The sequence below is a fragment of the Emydura macquarii genome, unplaced genomic scaffold (genome assembly GCF_026122565.2).
Source record: "Emydura macquarii macquarii isolate MOO-44397 ecotype Brisbane River unplaced genomic scaffold, CSIRO-AGI_Emac_v2 contig_705, whole genome shotgun sequence".
NCBI classification, from domain to species: Eukaryota; Metazoa; Chordata; order Testudines; family Chelidae; genus Emydura; species Emydura macquarii.
The window spans coordinates 4,287,586-4,308,472 of NW_027130842.1; the positions used below are offsets into that span (position 1 = coordinate 4,287,586).

The 20,887-nt window shown below is 41.7% G+C and overlaps 1 protein-coding gene across 10 annotated transcripts in view; it reads right to left on the bottom strand.

Annotated features, from left to right (window-relative positions):
• REPS1 (RALBP1 associated Eps domain containing 1) overlaps positions 1-12,073 on the bottom strand; it is a 106,674-nt gene extending 94,601 nt beyond the window's left edge. For all 10 annotated transcript variants that reach the window (XM_067542325.1, XM_067542327.1, XM_067542323.1 and 7 more), the window contains exon 1: positions 11,832-12,073. In XM_067542325.1, coding sequence (XP_067398426.1) covers positions 11,832-11,984 — 153 coding nt within the window. In that variant the 5' untranslated portion in view covers positions 11,985-12,073. The remainder of the gene's footprint in view (positions 1-11,831) is intronic.
• Positions 12,074-20,887: the final 8,814 nt, after the last annotated feature.

The window sequence follows — 20,887 nt, forward strand, 5'->3', positions numbered from 1 at the left end:
AACGTTTAATCAGTTATTGCCCTGAAGGCGCAGGAGGTTCTTGAGACATTTCCCATTGCTAAAACAAGGCAGTGATCCTCTGCTCCTGAAGTAATCTCTTAACTAGTTATGTGCTAAAAGCTAACTTTCCCTATCCATGGGATGGAACTAAAGTTCTCAAAATCTAGATAGGCCTCTTTAAAGGTTCCAGGACTATGTAGCTGTCCACTCTTCCCATTCCCACTTTTTCTTAGTGTCTCTAAGCATTTCCATTCCCAGTTGAATGCAAAGATGAACTGTTTAGCCTCCACTAAGAAGGTAGCATCCACTCTGAGTTAGTTTCCTGCTGTCATAACAAAGTGGCTGAGCTGTAGTGTAATGGCGCATGGCCATTCATTTGTGTAAGAGACAAAAAGACAATCCACACTAGAGAAAGATCTCCAATAGTGAGGGTACCATGCTGGTCAGAAGATGACGAAATAAAACTTAGGTAGCTTTCTTCCTACCACATACTGGCAGGAACAGTAGTCAGGGAATAAGATATGTGGTTTACTTGAGAACCTGGAGAAGGGGTAAAAGGTGGAGGAGTTAACAGGAGAGAACAAATGAGTAGATGAATAATGGATGAGTAACATTAGACAGAACAAGGTTTGAATTGGATTGGCTGTTGGCAACTTGGTGAGTGGTACTTTTTCAGACTGTCATATTGCACTGCAGAATTTAAGCCAAGCTTTCCATTAATAAAAATAGACTAAGTGTCTAGCATTTATGGTCTCAAAGAGAACCTTCAAAATGTGACTTTCAGTGAGGGGATAAGCTTGTCCCTCTCATCCTTAATATAGCCACTGATTTCCTGATTGTCACCCTGACACCCCAGCTCTTCCCTACCCCTCACAGAATGGGGATATGTTTGGAACTATTTCCCCCTCCCTCATTCCACAAGGAAAACTGCCTTCTTGTACTTCCCTACTGCGAGTGCCCTTATAAACTTGCAGTGATTTGTCAGACTTGGATTTAGCTGTTGTGGAAGCTATCTACACAGTCAGAATAGGAGCTTTGCTCTTGAGATGTCTCCAGGCACAAATTTCTCTTCTCCCTACGCTCAGCCAACATAGCAAGTGCCAGGAGAAGGGTACTTGTCTCTGAAGCGGTCTGAGGTTGTGTCTACCCTGCAATTAGACACCTGTGGCTGGCCCATGCCCATCTGACTCAGGCTCTTGTTGCTGGAACTAAAGGGCTGTTTAATTTTGGTGTAGATATTTGGGCTTGGACTGTAACCTGAGCTCTGGGACCCTCCCCCCAGCAAGGTCCTAGAATCCAGACTTCAGTCCAAGCCTGAATGCCTACACCACAATTAAACACCATATTGCTGTAGTTTAAAAAAAAAAAAATAATAATTCTTGTGGCTGTCAAATACTTGTATTAGTACATAAACAAATCCCAATAAATATTTCCAAACTTTAAAATAGCTAATTACTCAAACAATGGAAGTTTCTTTATGACTATAGACATCCTGGAATTTAATCTACCAGGCAACCACTTTCCTTCTAATAGGTAGGTAGTACAAGAAGAAAATTAGACAGGAAGAAATTGTTCCTATTGCAATCAACAGAAAGAGCCCTGGATTTTGAACAGATATTTTTAAAGAATTTAACTTTTTTAGTTTTGACTTATTTCTTTAGGTTGCAAAATCCTTTAGGTTGCGCTCCAAAATTAGGAAAAGCTAAATGTATGGTAGCCTGTACAACCTGGTACATCCAGCCTGTGCACTGAATGATACAAGGAGCCTGGGGGGCAGGAAGAGGGGAATATTATATGATCATGTAATTGGATTGTCATGCACACACACTAGAGCATGTGCATGTGCACATGCACATAGGATGGGACAACATTCACGTTTGTTGGTGGGGAGCCAAACCTGCCCTTGACCACTGCTTCCCCCCCTCTAACCATAGCTGCTTCAATAGCTCTCAGGGATTTCCAGTGCAGTGTCTGTTGCTGCTGTCTTGGTAGCAATGTGAGCATAGATCTTTAGAATATTCATGTTCAACTATTTTGGCAGGCTGTGAACATTTTCCAGAGAAGTAAGAGAAAGAAAATGGTAATTTTTAACATTTATAACTCTGCTCAATGAATGGAATTTCATGGGACAAAGTCCCAAGGCTTGACAAATACCTTTTCCCTGTCAAATTCTAAGGGCCTGACGCAAATAATGGAACTGATGCCTTGACTTTGAGGATGAGGACTACTGATACATTAGATAGAGGGACTACTTTGTGAAAAGTGTTTACTCACAGGTGTTATGGTGTTTTTGGCTTTTATCATTTCCCTGTGAGTTCATTTGAGAGTGTAGCGATTATCTGGTTTCACCAAACAGTTGTTGTTGGGGCATTTAGTGCACTGGATGAGGTACATCCATGTTGTGATAGGTATGTGCAGGACCTATGAATCTTGAAAGGTGGATTGTGTTGGGATGTTGATTGTTATAGCAGTGGAGATATGTCTGCAGGTTTTGCATCTGTTGTTCTGGCAGAGTCTGGTGCCGCTACGAATTGGTTGGTGTGTCCTGGTCTGTGGGGAGTTTGCTTCAGATGATCAGCTTGGAGATGCTGGGGCGGTAGGGGGTTGTTAGAAGGCCAGAAGAGGGGATTCAGGAAAGATTTTTCAGGATGGGTTCTCTGAGCATGGGTTGTTGTTGTTTGATACCCTGTAGTGGTTCCAATGTGGGGTGATGGCACACCCCCAGTTGTCACCTATCAGAGGGGTTTTATTTTTTTACTTAAGCAGGTTCCATCAGGGTATTTGGGTGGCCCACTCCATGGTGTGATCAACTTCTCTGGTGCAGGATCTTTGTTTTGTGTATATCCTGGATTTCTCCTCAGAGCGAATTCTGTGATATCTGAGTGCCAGGCTGTAGATAACAGATAACCCCCACCCCAGCTGCGTTCCACTCTTCTTTTCCCCCTATGACTGGAGGAGTATTAACAGGCCACTTCACCTTGAACAGTCCCTTGAAATGTGTGCTAACTACTTATGCAAGTAGTAGACGTAAGTAGACTTACATTTCCTCTAATGAGGATCACACCAGACAAATTTCCCACTCATTCTGTTAATGTGTACTCATTCTGAATGCAATAGCTAGATACAACGTATTTAGACGTAAGTAGACTTATACTATGCAAGCTATGCTACATCTACACTGCAATTAAAGAGCTCCTTCACCTAAGCCAGCTGGCAGGGGCCAGCCACGGGTTTTTAATTGCAGTGTAGACATATCCCTAGTGAGCCAGTCAGACAAGCACTGTTGGTTTCAAAAGAAATGACATTCCCCTAACCTCCACGGGAGTGAAAGGAGCAGAATGAGTGAGAAATTTGTCTGGATGTGATCCTCAGAGGAAAGGTGCAAGTTGTTCACTATGAATGTTGTGAATGTGTGGCTGTATGTCTAATGGCTTAACTCTGAATTTAGGCAGAAGAAGAGAGCAGAAGACTTCCTGAGGTCCACCAGGAACCCTACATGCAGACCTAATTAACCTCAGAAGTATTTTATGGCCTTCCATGACACCTATGTTTTTGTATCCCATAGTTTAATTGTTTTCCTTGTTTGTATGGGTCTTACCTTGAGAAAGATTTCAAAAGCTAGTAAAATGGGATCGTAAAGCTACAGAAATTTAGAGTATCTGAAACTAAGTATTATTTATGACTTGGATTGAAGATATACCTTTAAGCTGGTTACTGTATGTTGGGGTTGTTAGGTACTCTGATACAAATGAGAATTCCCTTTCAGGTTTAGAGAAAAAAAGATGTTGTATGTTTTCACACTGTGATGAAGTGGAGAAACTGCCCACCAGCATGAAAGGGGTTAAGCAGAGCCTTTGGGCCCAGCTAGCCCGGTCCCATTATACCTGCAGCCAATGCTAGGCCTGGAGAGGATAGAAAAGGAGAGAGCCTGCTCCAGTTCAGGACTGACTGGCAAAAAGACAGGAGATAGCTACTGCCCTACCTGATAGGAAGGATGACTAGCCTGCCAGCCAAGGCAGCAACCAGGGAGCACATTCTGTCTCCAAGCCAAGGGAGACTGCGTAAGAGATCTAGGAGCCTCCAGTAAAAGAGGTGACTGGGTAACTGCAGCCCAGACACATTTTGGGGTTTGGCTGCACCAAACTTACAGCTCTCCTGCCTGAAGGAGCCTGAGACTATGGCAGGGTGCCACCTAAGATGCATGAGAAGGTGCCACAGGAGGCAAGACACTCCAGCAATTGAATTACAGGAGCCACATCCCAAACTGAAGGGACAGTGGTAGGAAGTAGCCCAGGGCAGTGGATTTAGACTCCCTACTCAGAGTGTCCCCTCTTCAGGGATCAACTCACACAGGGCCTTGGGCTGGGACCTGGTGGAGTAGGAGGACCCAAGTCCCTCTACCCCCGCTGCCAGAACGGAGGCACCTTGACTAGAGAAAAAAAGGGGACAGAAGTCAGGTGCACCAACCAACCAGGTACACTGGTTTTCAGGGCTGCCAAAATAATTACAATACGAGGCTGTCTAGAGAAGATCAAGCCTAGTATAAGCCTTGCCTACACTAGGAAAGTTTTAGCCAAAATTTCCCACCATAGCTAAAAACAGTGGGAGTGTTAATATAGACCAGACACTGCTGATATCTTAGATCGTCATGTTTTCTGACCCCGCATAGAGCAAATCTAATTGACTGTACTTAAAACACCATTGAACAATTCACAATAGGATTTGTCCAGCACTAACATTAGTAGAACTAAGCGTATTTGCCACAGTTCTAGAGATAAGATTCAGAACTCAGATCTCAGGGTACAAACCAACAGAGCCAATTCTGGTATAGTAGAAATGAGACTGTGTACATGCCTTATTGTTACAGAGAAAAGAAATAAGCCTATCAGTCAGCTGAGAGAGGATAAACTAAAGAAAAATATTCTGTTGCAACAATGCATTTTAGATAAATTCATACCTTTGCATATCTTTTGCAAATTGGGAGTTGCTAACTATATATCCAGTGACTACACTTTTTTTTGTACTTACAAAAAAGCTTGTGACATGTTTATCTCTTGCACTTCCTACTAAGGAAAGTGGCAAAGCACAAAGTGCACATTAGCACATCCCTCATGCAGGCCTATGACAAGTACAAAATATCCAAGATTAAGGATTTGTGGGTTTGGGTTGCCTAGCTTCAGATTAAATTTCTAAAGGTGAACTGAAAAGCAAAAATAAAAACTGAACTATAGATTTCTATACTGAATGAATGCCCTCATTTTCTACACTGTTGTGGATCTTCAGAAGCAGTAAAGTTTAAACAACTTCATCTGAAGGTGGCTTGGAAAGAAAAATAATGGGTTTCCTTTTTTTTAAACTGAACTATAGGAGGCATAAAGGAGGCCAAAAAGTTTAAGATTCCTCTAATTAAAAATTCAAATCTTATTTATAGAAATAGTAGGGATATGACTGCACAAATACCAAGGAAACCTGTTTAATTCAGAGGGCTCATTCTCTCTTTATTCAAACTATTTAGAACAGAATTAACTAAATCAAAAAGAAAGACATCCAAGATCCTGACAAATAGCTGGAAAAGTTTGAGCAGGGAGAAAAGATTCTGCACTTCTATCCCAGCAATTGCAGGTGGAGAAAGCTCTGAAAGGAGACTTCTAGCATAACATGGAAAAAACAGGGAAAGTGCTGAGATACTATAGTGATGGAAGCTATTAGCCAGATCCTGCTCTTACTGAAGAGAAGGGCAAAGGTCCCATTGACTTCAATGGAAGTAGGATCAGGCCCTCGTAGGTGCATATTCCTAAAATAAAAAACTTTCAGACCTTTTTTGTATATCAAACCACTTGTCTCCCATCTGCAGGTTACCTTTTAAAAAAATTACTTAAAATAAGTTTGTGCTTAAGTGCATGCTCACCACACTGTTTATTTGGGGCAATTTGCACTTTAACTCAGCTTTCATTTGAAATTAATCTTTTATGATTTATGTTTTGGTGATATGGTATCTACCTTTAAGGGCATATTTCCTAATTTACACTATAAAAATGTACTCAACTGATGTTTTTAAAGAAAGCTTTGGAAATAGGCTATTTTATATAGTGTAGATGAGGCTTTAAAAGGGCAGATCTGGGAACTTAACTTTGACAGTTTCAGTCAGATTTTAAAGTGTGTAATAAGTTTTTACTTATAGATAATGCCAATTTTTAATCCTACCGCAAGTTCTCACTACCAACCTAAATTGAAATCTAAAGCAGTAGATTTCCAACACTGTAAACACTAATATTAGCTGCAACACTAAGATCACAACAATATTGACATTTTGGTTCTCTTAACCTGTTCCCTACATTCACCGCCAATCTATAATTTACTCTGAAAACTGGTCTGCATTTTTAATTGACCTATAGCTACTGTACAACTATAATTTCCCAATCCATTAATTTCAAGATAATTTAACAACACAAACTATCCTGTTATCATAATGTCCAACAGCAAAGAAGGATGGAAAACAAAGGGGTAGGCAAAGCTTTTGAAAACTAAAAGACAAGAGACACTGCAGTTTATTAGTCTGGCAACACCATGTTGAATAAAAGACTAACGATAGAGTACTGCCACTTACATCAAGTTAAACATGAAAATGAGATTAATTGGACAATGAAAATAAGGATCCCCACTCTGGCCACCAAGACACAGCCTTAACAGTAGAATACCAGCTAGCATTTTAATCACTCGCTTTAAAGGTTATCCAGTGCAACTGTAGTTGTAAAAAGTAGGTCCTGGAGTAACTGTATAATCCACTCATTTTTCAGACAGACAGTCTTCAATGCCAAAGTAAAAAAGTCATCTAACTTAATTCTGCAACACCAGCATTGATTTGTATTAAATGGCAGGGCAGTAGAGGCAGAGAAAATGCTTATTTAATATTTTTCCCCAGTAAGATTACATTGCAACATAGGATCCTGTGACATATTTGTGACATAGTAATTTCAGAAGAAAGTCAAACACAGAAACGATTTCACAGGACAATTAAGTAAATTATTACAAGAAAGTTCTAGGCTCATACAAGATAAGAGCAAAATACAGCACAAGTGGATAAAATGTTCTGTGATTATGCAACTTTAGCAAGAGATATATAAATCCAGTATTAAAGCCTTCAAAACATTTACTTCCATGTGCCTGGGATATTTTGTCTGAAAAATATATTTGCTATCAAATATAAGCACTAAACCAAGGCAATAGTAACTGACAAGCCTAACAAAATAAAAAAGGGAAAAATCACAGAGGCCTAATTTAATGAATAATTTCAATACTACAATAATAATGAGATGCACTAAGAACTGATTTTAAGTCACTTTTAAGAAAAGTATCTTATTTCATGTTCTAATTTATTGCAAGGCTAAAACTAACATGGGCTTCTGTACTTTTCCAACTTAATTAACCAGTGTTCTTTTATTCAGAAAATTAGCATGGATCATGCTTCTATGAACAGGACTTCATTTGAGACTTCAATGTCAGTTTACTACCCTAACTATTCGAAAAGGATTTTAAAATATAGCCTGATTTATCCAAACTAAGTGAAAACACCAAATATTTATTCTGATGGATAGGTTTTCCTTCTACACTTGATTTTCTGATGCTTAGATTCTTTGTTAGATTGAAACCTTTAACTTGAATAAAAAATTCATATTTGTTTTAAAAGGCAATTGTGATTGAGGAAAGTTTGAGTAGAGAAATTAGGTATGTATAACATTTCTGCACAGTTAATGGATGCAGGGAGTCTTGACAATTTAAACTGTGAATATATTATGCCAAAAATTTGTGAATTTAGAAAATTATTTCTAGTTCTCATGGTTTCAAATCTAGGTTTGCAAATCCAAGCAAATATGGCATCTTATTAAAATTGCAGATTGACTAAAAAAGTGGTGAAAGCCTCATCCACACAAAGTCAGGGAGTTCACTTTCAAAAAGCACAGCGTGCAGAGAAAGGAAGAGTATGATGGTCTCCAACTGGTACAGTCACTAGGATTGCAGTAGTAACAGCAGACTGGATTTTGGTTCCTCAATCCAAGTAGTTAATGGTCAAGTTAGCCATTCTGCGCCCTCTCTTAGTCTGTCCACCAACTGCTCCTCTCTGCTACCAGAGAGCAGTGCTTCACAGTACACTGGCAGTGTACAGAAAAGCATGTGTGGCCTTTCCACACTGTGCCCCAGACAAAACTGCATTTTGAATGCTATTTACATGCATATGGGCCTGGAAAGGTATCTACTACTCAATTCATCTAAAATGTTTGACTCTGAATCTAATTTAAAAATACACAAAAGATTTCATTATGAAACAGCTGAGGATGTTACACCTTTTCCCCCTTTGCACTTCTGGGCACACCCTTTAACTAGATTATTTTTGTCCCAGTGCTAGTTTGGTAAAGGACTGTGTGCAGAACCGCAGTTAAACAGAGTAATGAAAGGCTAACATCGGCAGAGGTAAGGTTGTGGTGCATGGTCTGTCAGTTGTGGTAATTGTAAGATGTGTTTTAGTGGGTGGAGGAGCAAAGGTTTTGGTGGCTCATCTTTTTCATTTCCTTGCTTTTATGGGTGTGTCAAGCATGTGTGTGTGTAGCAACTGTAACCGCTGCACTACAAAGTTTTTTGTATACTGATTTCCTTGGTTTATTTAATACATAATTGAGAGGTAAGGCTTAGAAGCAGAAGTGAGATTTTTTGGTGAATCAGCAGCTGTGCATTAACCTTCTCTGTTGTAGGATAAAATCCCACAGAAATGTGTTGCTCCTCAGAGAAGGTTGTGTGAGCTTTGCTCCCAACCACCTGGCTTGTGGCACAATGCATAACTTGTGAGTAAAAGGAAGGACAAGTGAAAAAAAAATTCCCACAAAATCAAAGCAATTATTATTTCTGATCAACCCTGTGATGATATTAACAAAATATACCTTAAGATTTTTACTGCCTCTGATTAAGAGCCATGGAAATCCACATGTATACATGGCCCCAGCATTCTTAAATTTGGGGTAATTTGATTGAGCTAAATAAATCGGAAATGTATAAAATGTACTCACATTTTGGTTGTCTGGTACTAAATGTTACATTCTATAGGAACATATGAATTGCCCTACCTTAGGTCCATGTAATCCTTAGGTCCTTAGACCTTAGGTCCATGTAATCTAGTATATTGTCTCCTTTCTGCAGCATCGTACACCAGGTGTCTCAGAGGACGGTGGAAGAGCCCTGCAGTAGGCAGATGTGGGATGATCTGCCAAGCACAGTAGGCCTCATCCTGATCTCTTATAGTTATAGACTGATTTATACCCTGAAGAATGAGATTTAATAACCTTTCCACAAATTTGTATTATGTTAACTCTGGTTATTCTTGATATCCATACAAATGTGTATTCCCCTTTCTTCAGTCTCATTAAGTTCTTTGCTCAATGACTTCCTGTAGCATTTAGTTCCACAGTTGAGTTAAATGCTGTGTGAACAAATTTACCTTTATTGGTTTTGAATGTTCTCTTCTTGGATTATGAAATGAGAATAGATGTTCCCATTCTTTATTTCAGATACTTTTCTAAACTAAACCCTGGTCTTTTAATCTTCATATAAGAGTTTTTTCCATGTCCTTGATCACTCATTGCTCTTTTCTGAACTTCCTCTAGTTCTTCAATATTTCTGAGATAGGTGACCAGTGACACAGCATTAAGAAGCCACATTATTGATTTATAAGGGCTTTTTATATTTGCATTAGTCATCTCTTTCCTTACGTATCCCTAACATCATTTGGTTTTTAACTGCAACTGCCCATTGACAAACATCTTCACTGAGCAGTCTATAATGACAGGCTGCTTTCCTGAGTTGATCCAGGTCATTTACAACCATGTAAGATACCAGTAGTTTACATTTTTCCCTCCCAACATGCATTACTCTGCAAGAGAATATTCACCTCCTTTGAGACAGGTTAGGTAGGATTTGAACCTGTGACCTCTTATGTACAAAGTAAAATACTATGCTACTCCACTCAGTTACTGCATGAAATAGAGTGTTAGCTATTTTATATACACAATTCAAGTTTTACATGGAAGACACACTAACCACAATAAAACATATCCAATTGTGTTCATGTGATGAGTTTAAGGAATGTGGGAATCTGAAATACAGAACACAAATACTAATAGTGGGTGGCACTTGAGGTCTCATTCATAAAATATTGAAAAAGTATTTTTAGTTTAGAGATTTGAACAGTATACATCATGAAAGAAAGATAAGGACATCAAATCAATAAATAGTCAGATAACCAGATTTCTTATTAATTTCAATTAATTTTGGCATTCAGTCCTCCCCACATTTTTACACAACCCACAACTTATCACCCTCTTCTACTATGCTGGAGCACATGATGTTTCATTTTAAACTCCTTCCACTAATCTAACCACTTGTTTTATGTGACTAAAAAGCAACACCAGCACCTCCTGATTAAGTGTGCACAAGCTCCTGAAATTAAACCCACTTCTGAGACGCAGAAAGCTGACATGCATGTTCTTTTGTTGATCGTGGTGGGCTACAGTAATGAACTCTGTCTCTTTTCATTGAGGCAACAGTGGACCTACTGTTCCCTATGAGTTGGTATGGCTTTCTGGAAATGATACTTTACTCTGCTAAAAGCATCTTTCAAGAGAACTCAAAGAACTTCACACACTTCAAGGCCATGAACACATTAGGGTGGAAACAGTGGTATCAACAAGTCATTACACAGCTGTTGCTACTACATTTCCTCTGTGGATACTTTTCTAGGAAACATGCTAGGCAAACTATGCTAAATTATCCCTTTAGCTACATTGGTAGCACTATATAATGTAACAGTATAACATAACACTCAGAGGAGTCCCAATTCCCACTGGTCACAGAAGTAGTGCTGGAACTTTGCTTCCACACATTGCCAGTGGGAGTCTACTGCCTGAGCACAACCTAGCCAGTGTTATCTAGCTTTAAAATTGCATTTTCCCATCAGTAGACATCAAGAAATGTTACATACATACACAGGTACCCTATTTTTGAAAATTGGGAAATGCAAGCAGAGAGATATTTAATGATTTGAACAAGGTCATTGAGCCAGTAGCATCACCAGGAACAAAATACAGAATTCCTGTTTCCTAGCACTAAACAATGCCCCCCAGCACTGCTCCAGTTCCCATGCTTTAGAGGGACTTCGCTGTAGCTTTTGCAAATGACATACTTCTCTGCCAGTTGCCAAAGGCTAAATTATCCCAGAAGCTCATCAATGTAGCCTCCCCAACCCAGCAGGGTGAGGCCTCCGAAATATTAACCCCTTACCAACAGTACGAGCCCGGCGCCCCCACAAGCTGGATAAGCATCACGGCCCCGTCCCCAGCACGGCACTGGCGCTGAAGTTGCCATTCCCTGGTGCATCGTTTCCCGGGAGCCCGGTGCCTGGCCTCAGGCAGGTCCCACCTGTAACGATGTGGACCACCCCCCCCACCCACCACACACACACACACACACACACACACACGTGCCCTCTGCACAGCGCCCCCGGGGGAGGCGGCAGAGAAACAGGCTCGGGGCGACGCAGGGGGATGCCCGCCCGGTGCCTCCGGGGCAGCAAGGGCGACAGCTGGTGGTGCCAGGCGCCAGCCGGGAGGGATGACAGGGCGGGATCCCCGCTGCACCCGGGAGCGGCTGAAGGGCTGCCCCGGCGCCCCGCAGACGGGAGGGATCCCCCACCCCGCAGCCGGAGCAGAGGGCGGCGGCCCGGGGCCGCAGCCGGGGGAGGCGTTGCCAGCCGGCGGGGGGGGGGGCGGGGAGCGGCCGGTGCCCACCTGCAGGACCACCTCGCTGGGCAGCTGCGCGGCGCGGAACAGCTCCAGCACCCGCCCGTTGGGCGCCACCTTCTTGGTGCCCTCGGTGTCGCAGTAGGAGAAGAGGTCGCAGTAATAGCGCTGCTCCGCCTCGCTCAGCGTCAGGCCCTCCATCGCGCCGCCCGCCCGCCAGCCCGCCCGCCGGGGAACCGCCGCCCGCGAGCCGTTTCCTCTCGGGCCCCGCGCGCCGCCGCCGCTGTCCCTGCCAGGCCCGGCCGCTGCGCTCGCGCTGTGGGGGAGGGGGGGCGGGGGGGGCCGCACCGGAAGCGCGGGGCCCGAGGGCTGGGCTGGGCGGGGCTACAAAGTTTCTCGGCCGCGGCCCCGCCTCCTCCCTCCTCAGCGAAGCCGCCGCCATTAACTGAAGCCCGGAGTAGGAAAGGGGAGGGGGGGACGCCGAGCAAAACACGCCCCCACACCCGGATGTGAGGCCAGGCCTGCACCCTTCGTGCGCCGAAGCCGGCAGGAGAACCGCGCCCGCAGCGCCCCCTGCCGGCGTGGCGGGCCGCAGCTCGGTGCCGCCTGGTAGGGCAGGAGGCAGGTCAGGCGCCTCCAGGGTTCAGAGGCGGCTGAGTTGTGTGTGGCTGCGGGTTCCTGCTTTAGGCACCTGAGCAAGTTACAGGTGCCCGCCCGTGCCTGCTTTTAAGGGGCCGTCCCTGGACTCCCTGATTTCAGTGACTTGTCCCATGCGTGAGGGGGATTGAATCAAACCTTTGCAGAGCAACACGAAGCGAGTAAACCTTGTTGTCAGCGCTGAATTCAGCCTGAAGAGCCCTAGGGTGTTAACAAACACGACCCACAGAGCTAAAAAAAAAAAAAAGGATAAAAAAAAAAAGTCAGAAAATCATCATGGGAGGGCCCAGTGTAGGGACCCCCCCATGGATGGAAGGAGGTGCAGCATTCATTTGCTGTCCCGGACTCTTAGAGCCGACAGACAAATCATTCATCTATAAAACACGATTTTCTTAGAAAAGGAGTATTGGATAACTTCATGGCAAGCCAGAAATGCACTTGTCCACTGTTACCAAATATAACAAGTATGTGGTAATGTTTTATTCATTTAAAGGGCTTGTCGATTAAAACCTTGCTCAAGCACCTTCCAACAGCTGTGAAGAGGTAAATCAATGTGGGTTTCAAAAACGGCAGTTGTACTGCTGAGGCTTACTTATGAAAATATAATTGACATATTATATTCCAAAAGGTTATTTATAATTAATTTTCTAAATTCCTTTTGCATACATAACACTATGGAACAGATTTTATAAACTCTGCCAAATGCACCTGTATACTATAACTCATCAGGGCTATAGAAACTTCTTTTGTCCTGGGCCTCCCATGGAAAGACAAATGGGTTAAGACTAGAAATGAGCAGAAAAGATTTAGAAAAATTCCAGTAATTCTGAATGAAGAGCTGGACTTTTGCTACTTACAATCCTTCCAAAAAGAAGGAACAGTGGGTGGTGGAAAAATTTATTTCCAGTTGCAAAAGCATTGTGATCATGCTGTTAAGTTTTCTGAATCAAAGGAGCTCTTTTCTTAGTTTTCAAAAAATCCTGGACTCCTGTCAAAAGCATTTGAGTAAAATAAAAGTAAAATCAGGTAAAATCCAGTCACTTTACAGATATTTGCAATTCCAACATCCGTAAAATTCTCCATATATCTTTTATTACCCTCATATTAATGTATTACCCTATATAAATCCTCTGCATCTTTGGTATTTATGTCCTTCAAATATTTGTAAACTGTTAGCATTCCCACCCATCCCATACCCCTGTCTTAGTGGTCACTTAGCTAAATTATATCCACTTAACTCTTAATTTTTACTCACATGTAACTGTTTTAATAAAAGGGGAAAAAATAAATAGATCTCTATGTGTAGTCTTATTGGGGAAGATCTTCAGGATGCACAATGAGTGTTTATAAATGACCACTATATTTTAAAATATTCCAGTGTCCAAAAAGCCTAGGTAATTAAGGCCCAAACCTTACAAACTCTTTAAACACATGCATAATTTTAAACAAATCAGTATTACTATCGAAGTTAATGGGAATTCTGACAAAGTTATGCACATATCTGTTTTTAGGCTTGGGATCTAAATATGTAAACTAAGTTATATCTGTAACACTTGTATAATATTGGAAGAAGGGTAATTGGTTTATTTATTGAGAGACTAGTAAGAAAAGTTATAACATAATTTTATAGGTGGTGTTCTACACAAGAATTGATTTTTTTGCTGATCTTTTCTATCAAAGTTCATATATTTCTTTCACACTTCACTACCAGTTTGTGAATCAAGGTGAAAGGGAAAGAGGAGATTCCACTTTTACCTTAGCTCACTGTTCAGAAGGCCTTGTTTATGTGGTTATCAAGTCCCAACCACCCCCTCTCTTCAGCCTTCCATATACCCAGCATAGCCTAGATAAGAGAAAATGTTATAGTTTTAGGTAAACACCATCATGAAATTAAACTGTCTTAAAGAATGACTGGAATCATCTCAAGGTCCTTAAGATGGCAAAAAGAAAAAAGAAGGGGGGGACTAGAAAATACATTTCAGAGCTAAAGGAGTAAGTCACCTGATTTTGTTTTAGGGCTTAGTCTTTAGTACCAAGTACTTAGTATGTTCCTGAGTACAATAAAGCAGAGTATGATTTTCCTCTGAAAACCATGTAAAACTTGCACCTTCTTACTCAACAGATAATTTGCATTCAGAATTATATTAGCTAAATTAGTTCACAAAAAATTGCTAGCTACTTTTTACACTTGTTGGTACTGGAAAGCCAACAGAGTTATGGAAGAATGAACTGGATTCCATCTCGACTCCCAAATCATTAACAGAATTATTATTCAAGTTCCAAGTATAGGGTTAAATTCTGCCATGACTTTTACCTGTGCGACCCATTTGTCATTTGGAGACAGTGAGGTTCATGGATAATGGTGGGTAAAATCTGACATGCAAAATCTTTATTATTAGTGCTAATTCCTGAGCCAGAAAAGAAAAACAGCTAGACTTCTATATCACAGCTTGATTTTGTAGAGTTCGGCTAGCAAAACAATATTATTTTACATGTAAATTGCACAAATTTGATGTGGAATTCATTAACAAACAACTGGAACCCCTTAGTGCTATTTGTACAGAGTCAGTTTTCAGAACAGAATCACACTTAAAGGCTAGCAACAAATGTTGGAAGTGTTGAAAGCTGACTTGAAAACAGTGCATAGCATTTGTTTTGTCAAAAAGGTAGATGTTTAGAGAGAGCCTGATGTTCATATCCTGAAGGTCTTACTCAACTGACTATGATGAGATTTTTGCCTGAGTGAGAACTGAGTAAGGCTTCAGGATATAGCTCCTGGAGTTTGAAAGTTTCTTTTAACCCATGAGAGTAGAAATTTCAGCTGCTAGGATTTACTTTTACCAACTACTGCAACATCTGTGAAAAGGCATTACCGCATGAGACTCCAAAGGAAAAGCAAGCCAGAAAAAATTACAAATATCAAGTTATAATGTTTAGGTTTCTTATGCATTCTGGACCAGGCTCTCAGCTGGAGTAAACTGGCATAACTCCACAGACTTCAATGGAATTATGCCAGTTTATCCGAGCTGTGGGTCTGATCCATGATATTTAATATACTGAAGTTATACATGTTAAGTCTCAAATATATAATCTAGTTCTAATATTTAAAAGCTTCTGAAGAAAATTCTGACAAGAGATCTGACCAATGAAAGATAAGGACCAAATTCTGCTGTCAGTTACATCATTGTAAAACTAGAGTAACTTCATTGAAATCAAAGGAGTAAATTTGGACATATATTGGTGTAACTGGGACCAGAATTTGGTACTGAGATATAGCAGTGTTTCCATTGCACTGCCAGACCTATTCCTTCAAGGCATGTCCATTTTCTTACTACAACAGTAAGATGTTCACTGTATATCCCAAAAATGAAATGTTCTTTTGTGTGTCCTAAGCTACTTAAGAGGTCAGAAAAGGAAAGGACTAATTTTCCTGTTATGGTGTAAATAATTTTGGAAGCAAAACTCCTATTAGAGCATCCTAGTAAGCCTGAGCTATATAATATATACTAATGACAATTGTGTTTGTAGTGTAAAGTAAAATGGTTATTGTTTAAAGTGTAACTATTATTGAATCAGAACTGAAATACAGAATAGAATGTTCTAAATTCAATTTCTTCACTTTTTAAAACACCCTGTTCTACTCCAGTTGTGTGGAAATTCAGAGGAATTATATTCAATATGATGGGTACAGACTTAACTGCTAATTCTATATAGTGCCAAAGGGTCTCTGAATTAAGGATGCTTCTGTAGAATTGTTGCCATGTGATTCAGTACACTGTATGCCTTTTAAGAAAAGGGACAGAGCTCATAATGTTCAAAATCATTAATATCTTTCATAAGAGGAACATATTAGAAATGTGTGTATATACACAGACACACATGAGATAGACAGACAAACAGACAGATGAAGACATAAAAACTGGTATTTATATGATAATTTAAACATATCACTAACAGGATCTAAATAACTACCAGAGGAAACTGCTCTCCTCTTGATGTCTTACATTCCTACTCTGATTCTCTATGGTCAGTTTGTTGCAGAGTAAACTGGTTCATCCATGACCTAGCCCTTAACCTTCTCAAAGACTCTCCCTCCAGATCACAGAATTAGGAAAATGACCTCTCAATATGGGTCAAATTAAGAATGAGGAGGTGCAACTCTACTTGGTGCAATGTGTCATACAGTGGGATACACAAGCAGTCAAAAATTCACATCCTTATGCAAATTTTTTCACAGCCCATACAACAAATTTTCTCATCCTAGCTGGCAAAACACTGGTCACACCCCTCTTAGCATCACCCTCTAACCAATCAGCACTAAGAGATATGACATGGGTGCTGCCTCCTGACCAACCAGTGCTAAGGGGTGTTACATAAGTCCTGCCCCTTGAGCATGTGGGCAGTGGGGCACAGGCTGAACTTTTGGTAGTAATGCCTCTTCTGCCCTTGACCAATCAGTGCTGAGATGGGGTTGGGAATCACTGCCTTCAACGTCTCCTGAGACCTATCCCACCTGTATTTGTTTTCATTCTGGGGGGTGAGCTGTCCCAATGACTTGCCAGCCCCTAATGCCCTTCCACCAACTGGTCTCAATCTACTCCTCCATGTAGGCCTGAGCGGGAGAGTGAGCCAAGCAGTGGGCCCTTGTAAGCAGTATAGCCCCTGAGCTCCAGACCAACCAGAGAGAGTATCTAGGCCAGAAATCTGTGCTTTAGCACTTAGCAGTTGGTTGTTTGGTAGCACCACTGTAGAAACCTGCAAGCTCTCGAGGTATGAAAGAGGCATCTTTTTTAAAATGCCCATTTGCAGAAATCATGGAAACCCAGAGGAAAAATGGACTCCTTCACTATGCCCATGCTCTGACAGTTCCTGGGTGCCTGAAGAGAAAGCACTACCTCAGTGACAGTTCTGAGGAGGAAGGGAGCCCTCTGGCCCAGGCGCTGCTGGAAACTTGACCAGGGGACCCAAGCAATTATGAGTTGTCTGACAAGTGTGAAGCCCACGCAGTCTGAATTCATGGAATTGGAGGTCTTGCACGAAGCTGGGGAGTCTCCCTTCAAAGATTTGAATCAAAGAGCTGAGTTGCAAGTAAATAGAGTATAAAGTGATGAGAGGGCTAGGATGTTGCGGGGTAGGAGCTAGCCAGGGCTGCATAAATCTAAAACGTGTGCTTACCAGTGTTTCTTTTCCTGAAAATCTCTCAGCGGTTGGATGAAGCCATTCTAGAGAGCCAGGGGACCTGGATGGCGTTAGATCAGAGAACAATGAGGGAAAAGGCCCAAGTTGTTTTTGCTCCACACCAAGACGAAGTGTTCAAGAGGCCACCAAGAAAGAAGAGGATGGCTATTTGGCTTTAAGGAGGGTATTAGGCACAGATCTGTCTATGCTGGGATGAAGTGGGAATTTTCAGTAATATTTGTATGAATCCTATGTATGCCTCATTTTCCTGTTTATTACCCCAATGCCGCAAAAAGGACTGTTTGCTTTCAGGACAGGCTAAGAGGCATAAATGTGAATGTTGCCTAAGTATCCGAGCCGGAATGGGCCATTAAAAAAAGACTGGCTGAGACCGACCCAGTGTCACTGGCAAATCAGAGAAGACAGTGGAAAACCCAGTCACCAGGACACTGACACCTAGCAACCAATGACCCAGAGGGAGATGGCGTTTCCCACCTCTCAGCAGAGAATCTGAGCAAAGATGCCAGCTCAGGAATAAAAGACTGGGATGGTATGAGATGGGAAGATAAGAGTTGGCTGCTGAAAGGAGTCTGGGCTCTCACTTGGGAACTGACAAAGGTCAGCTGGAGAGAGGCAGACAGAGCCTGAACCATTGGTTCACTACAGCTTGGCTGGGACTAACCAGAATGGTCTGTGCTTTAGCCTTCATTTCTGTATGGTAACCTAAGGATTCCAGCTGATGAATAAACCTGACTATTTTAAAAGCGTCGCGTGAGTGTGATTGTAAATACTTGTTGAGGAACATTAATCCCTGAAGGATGTACAAGTCTCTATCTGGAGTCTATCTCATTTGAACTTACTGAACAGCGCTCATGATGTGAAGTAGGACTGCTGAAGCCCCAGGAGGCGGTGAAGCCGCGTAGCCTACCCTGAAGGAAGAGGCAGACCCCTAGGGAAGTCTGACACACTAATAAATACAGTGCAAAGTGCTCAAGAGCCTGATGATGTTTTAAACAAAATTACCAAACCAAAGGTTAGCTGCTTAATGGTTTTCATTGACTGCTTACTCTGGGAAAGAAGTTACAATACTCTGCTTAAGCAAAAGGTCATTTGTAAGAACTCTAAAAAGACTAAGTTAGAGTAGGATAAGGGGATACCCAGCTGTTGTAAAATATAATAAAAAATGTGGTACCTGTAAATAAAAATGTGTATTGAAAAGGTCTCTGTGTCTATCAGTGTTTCTTTTACAAGGTCTGTATGGTCTTAAAATAAAATGGGGCTTTCAAAAACCTGCACATTTTTAAAAATAAAATAAATTGTGAGAAACCGGCTATTGTGATATGCATGTAATAGTATCTGATTGAAATAAAACACTGGTGTCTAAAATAAAGATGTATTTTATAACTTGATAAGACATGAAAGTTTGAGCCTTATGGTTGAGGACAATAGCACTGAATCAAATTAATCAAAATGAATTCGGTCACATCTGGTTTAACTACACTCTATTAAAATTGCCTGGGTAACTCTATTGTCTTCCATGATTGTGTGTTGGACCAGATGTAATCATCCACCCATGATCCCTTAACATTCCATACAGGTTAAAGATGTTATGACTTGTTTGCAGGTCGAAAGAATTATCAGTGAATAAGTTTGATGAGCTCTGATTAATATTAAATTAAATAAACACATTTAAGAGGGTTTAAAGCAACCCTGTTTTATTTAAGGCCTTCTCTGACAATTTTTAAAAAATCACTAGTTTTAAAATAGCTTATTTCAAAATCAAGCCTGAGTCTAGTCTAGTAATACACAGAGGGCCCAGTCTTAAAAAGGGAAGAATTCCAAGCAGTAGGGAACTTGCCTCAAAGCACTAAAAATGTATAAAGTTAATAGAAGGATATAAGAAAATATGGAGAGTCTTTGTAAGGAGTCAAAGCCCAAGGGAGAAGAAAGGGATAACTGAAGAAAAGGTGATAGCTATGGAACAGTGACAAATCTTTGTGTCTTTGGCATATTGTACCTCAAAATAGCACCCTTTAACCTCCACATTCACCTTGGTTATGATATTTTTGGCAAAGAATGCCTTGTAAGGTATTCTATGAAAAGTCATGGTTTGCTGAAACTCATTGTTCTGTCAATTGTTCTGTCCATCATTGTATATGGAGTTATGAGATTTTGCTATATGGTTATTACTGAAATATGTTGCGAGTCTGGGACATAGCCACAGCTAGCTTTCTCTCTTTGGCAACAAAGAGGGTGACCCACATCCAGATGGGTGTTAAGTGACCATCCCCAGCCATTGACCAGCAGGGGAATGGTAAACAAAAGATTTACAATTCAAAAAGTGTTGGTCTACACTAGAGAGTTTGGTTGACAAAAATCAGCTTTTGTCTGCAAGTGTACAGAATAAAGTGCTCCTCCCACTTATGTAACTCCCCTGCTATGCCAACATAATAAAACTACCTCAACGAGAGGTGTTGGGCTTATGTTGGCTTAGTTAGGGGATGCAGTGTCAATGTAGAAACTGCGTCCTTTATATCGGCTATGGGACTGTCATTCTGTCAAGAAAGCCCTGCTGAGAGCTGAGCAGATGGTCTCCACTCCCAGCTGGGAGCAGGAAGAGAAGCCCGGGCACTTCTCCACCCACTCTCCACCGGAACAGGGCAGCCATGTCAATTTCACGAATCCCAGTGTGAATTGGGGAGGGGAGAAGCCCTGGGTGCCCCCAGCTCCTGGTGTGGACAAGAAGCCGGAGCAGCTGGACCCCATTCCCCAGGGGCAAGAAGCCCCAAGCGATTCACCCTGGGAATGGGGAGGGGGACGGCTTCCTCCAGCAGGGAATGGGAAGGGGAGAAGCCTGAGACTGGCTCCTGGTAGGGAATGGGGATTGGTGGAGGGAGGGGAGCAGAATCCACCAGGAACCTGGGAGTCTGTGGGGCTCCTGGCAGAGAACTGAGAGACTTGGCTCTCACCTCCCCCCATGCCCCTCTTAAGTCGGGGGCGGTGCTCCTAGTGAGGATGTGCACCACTGACCCAAGGAGGGTAGTGTGGACGTCAGCCAGACTCTGTGTAGCTTGAAAGCTTGTTTCTCTCTCCAACAGAAGCTGGTCCAATAAAAGCATTACCACACCCATCTTGTCTCTCTAACATCCTAGGACCAACACAGCTACAACACTGCATAAAACATTCATTGTCAGCTGTAAGGTCCTCTATCAGGAGTGCAGTTACAGTAACATTCAGGATTGTGTGTATGGTGGTTTACTGTATATATT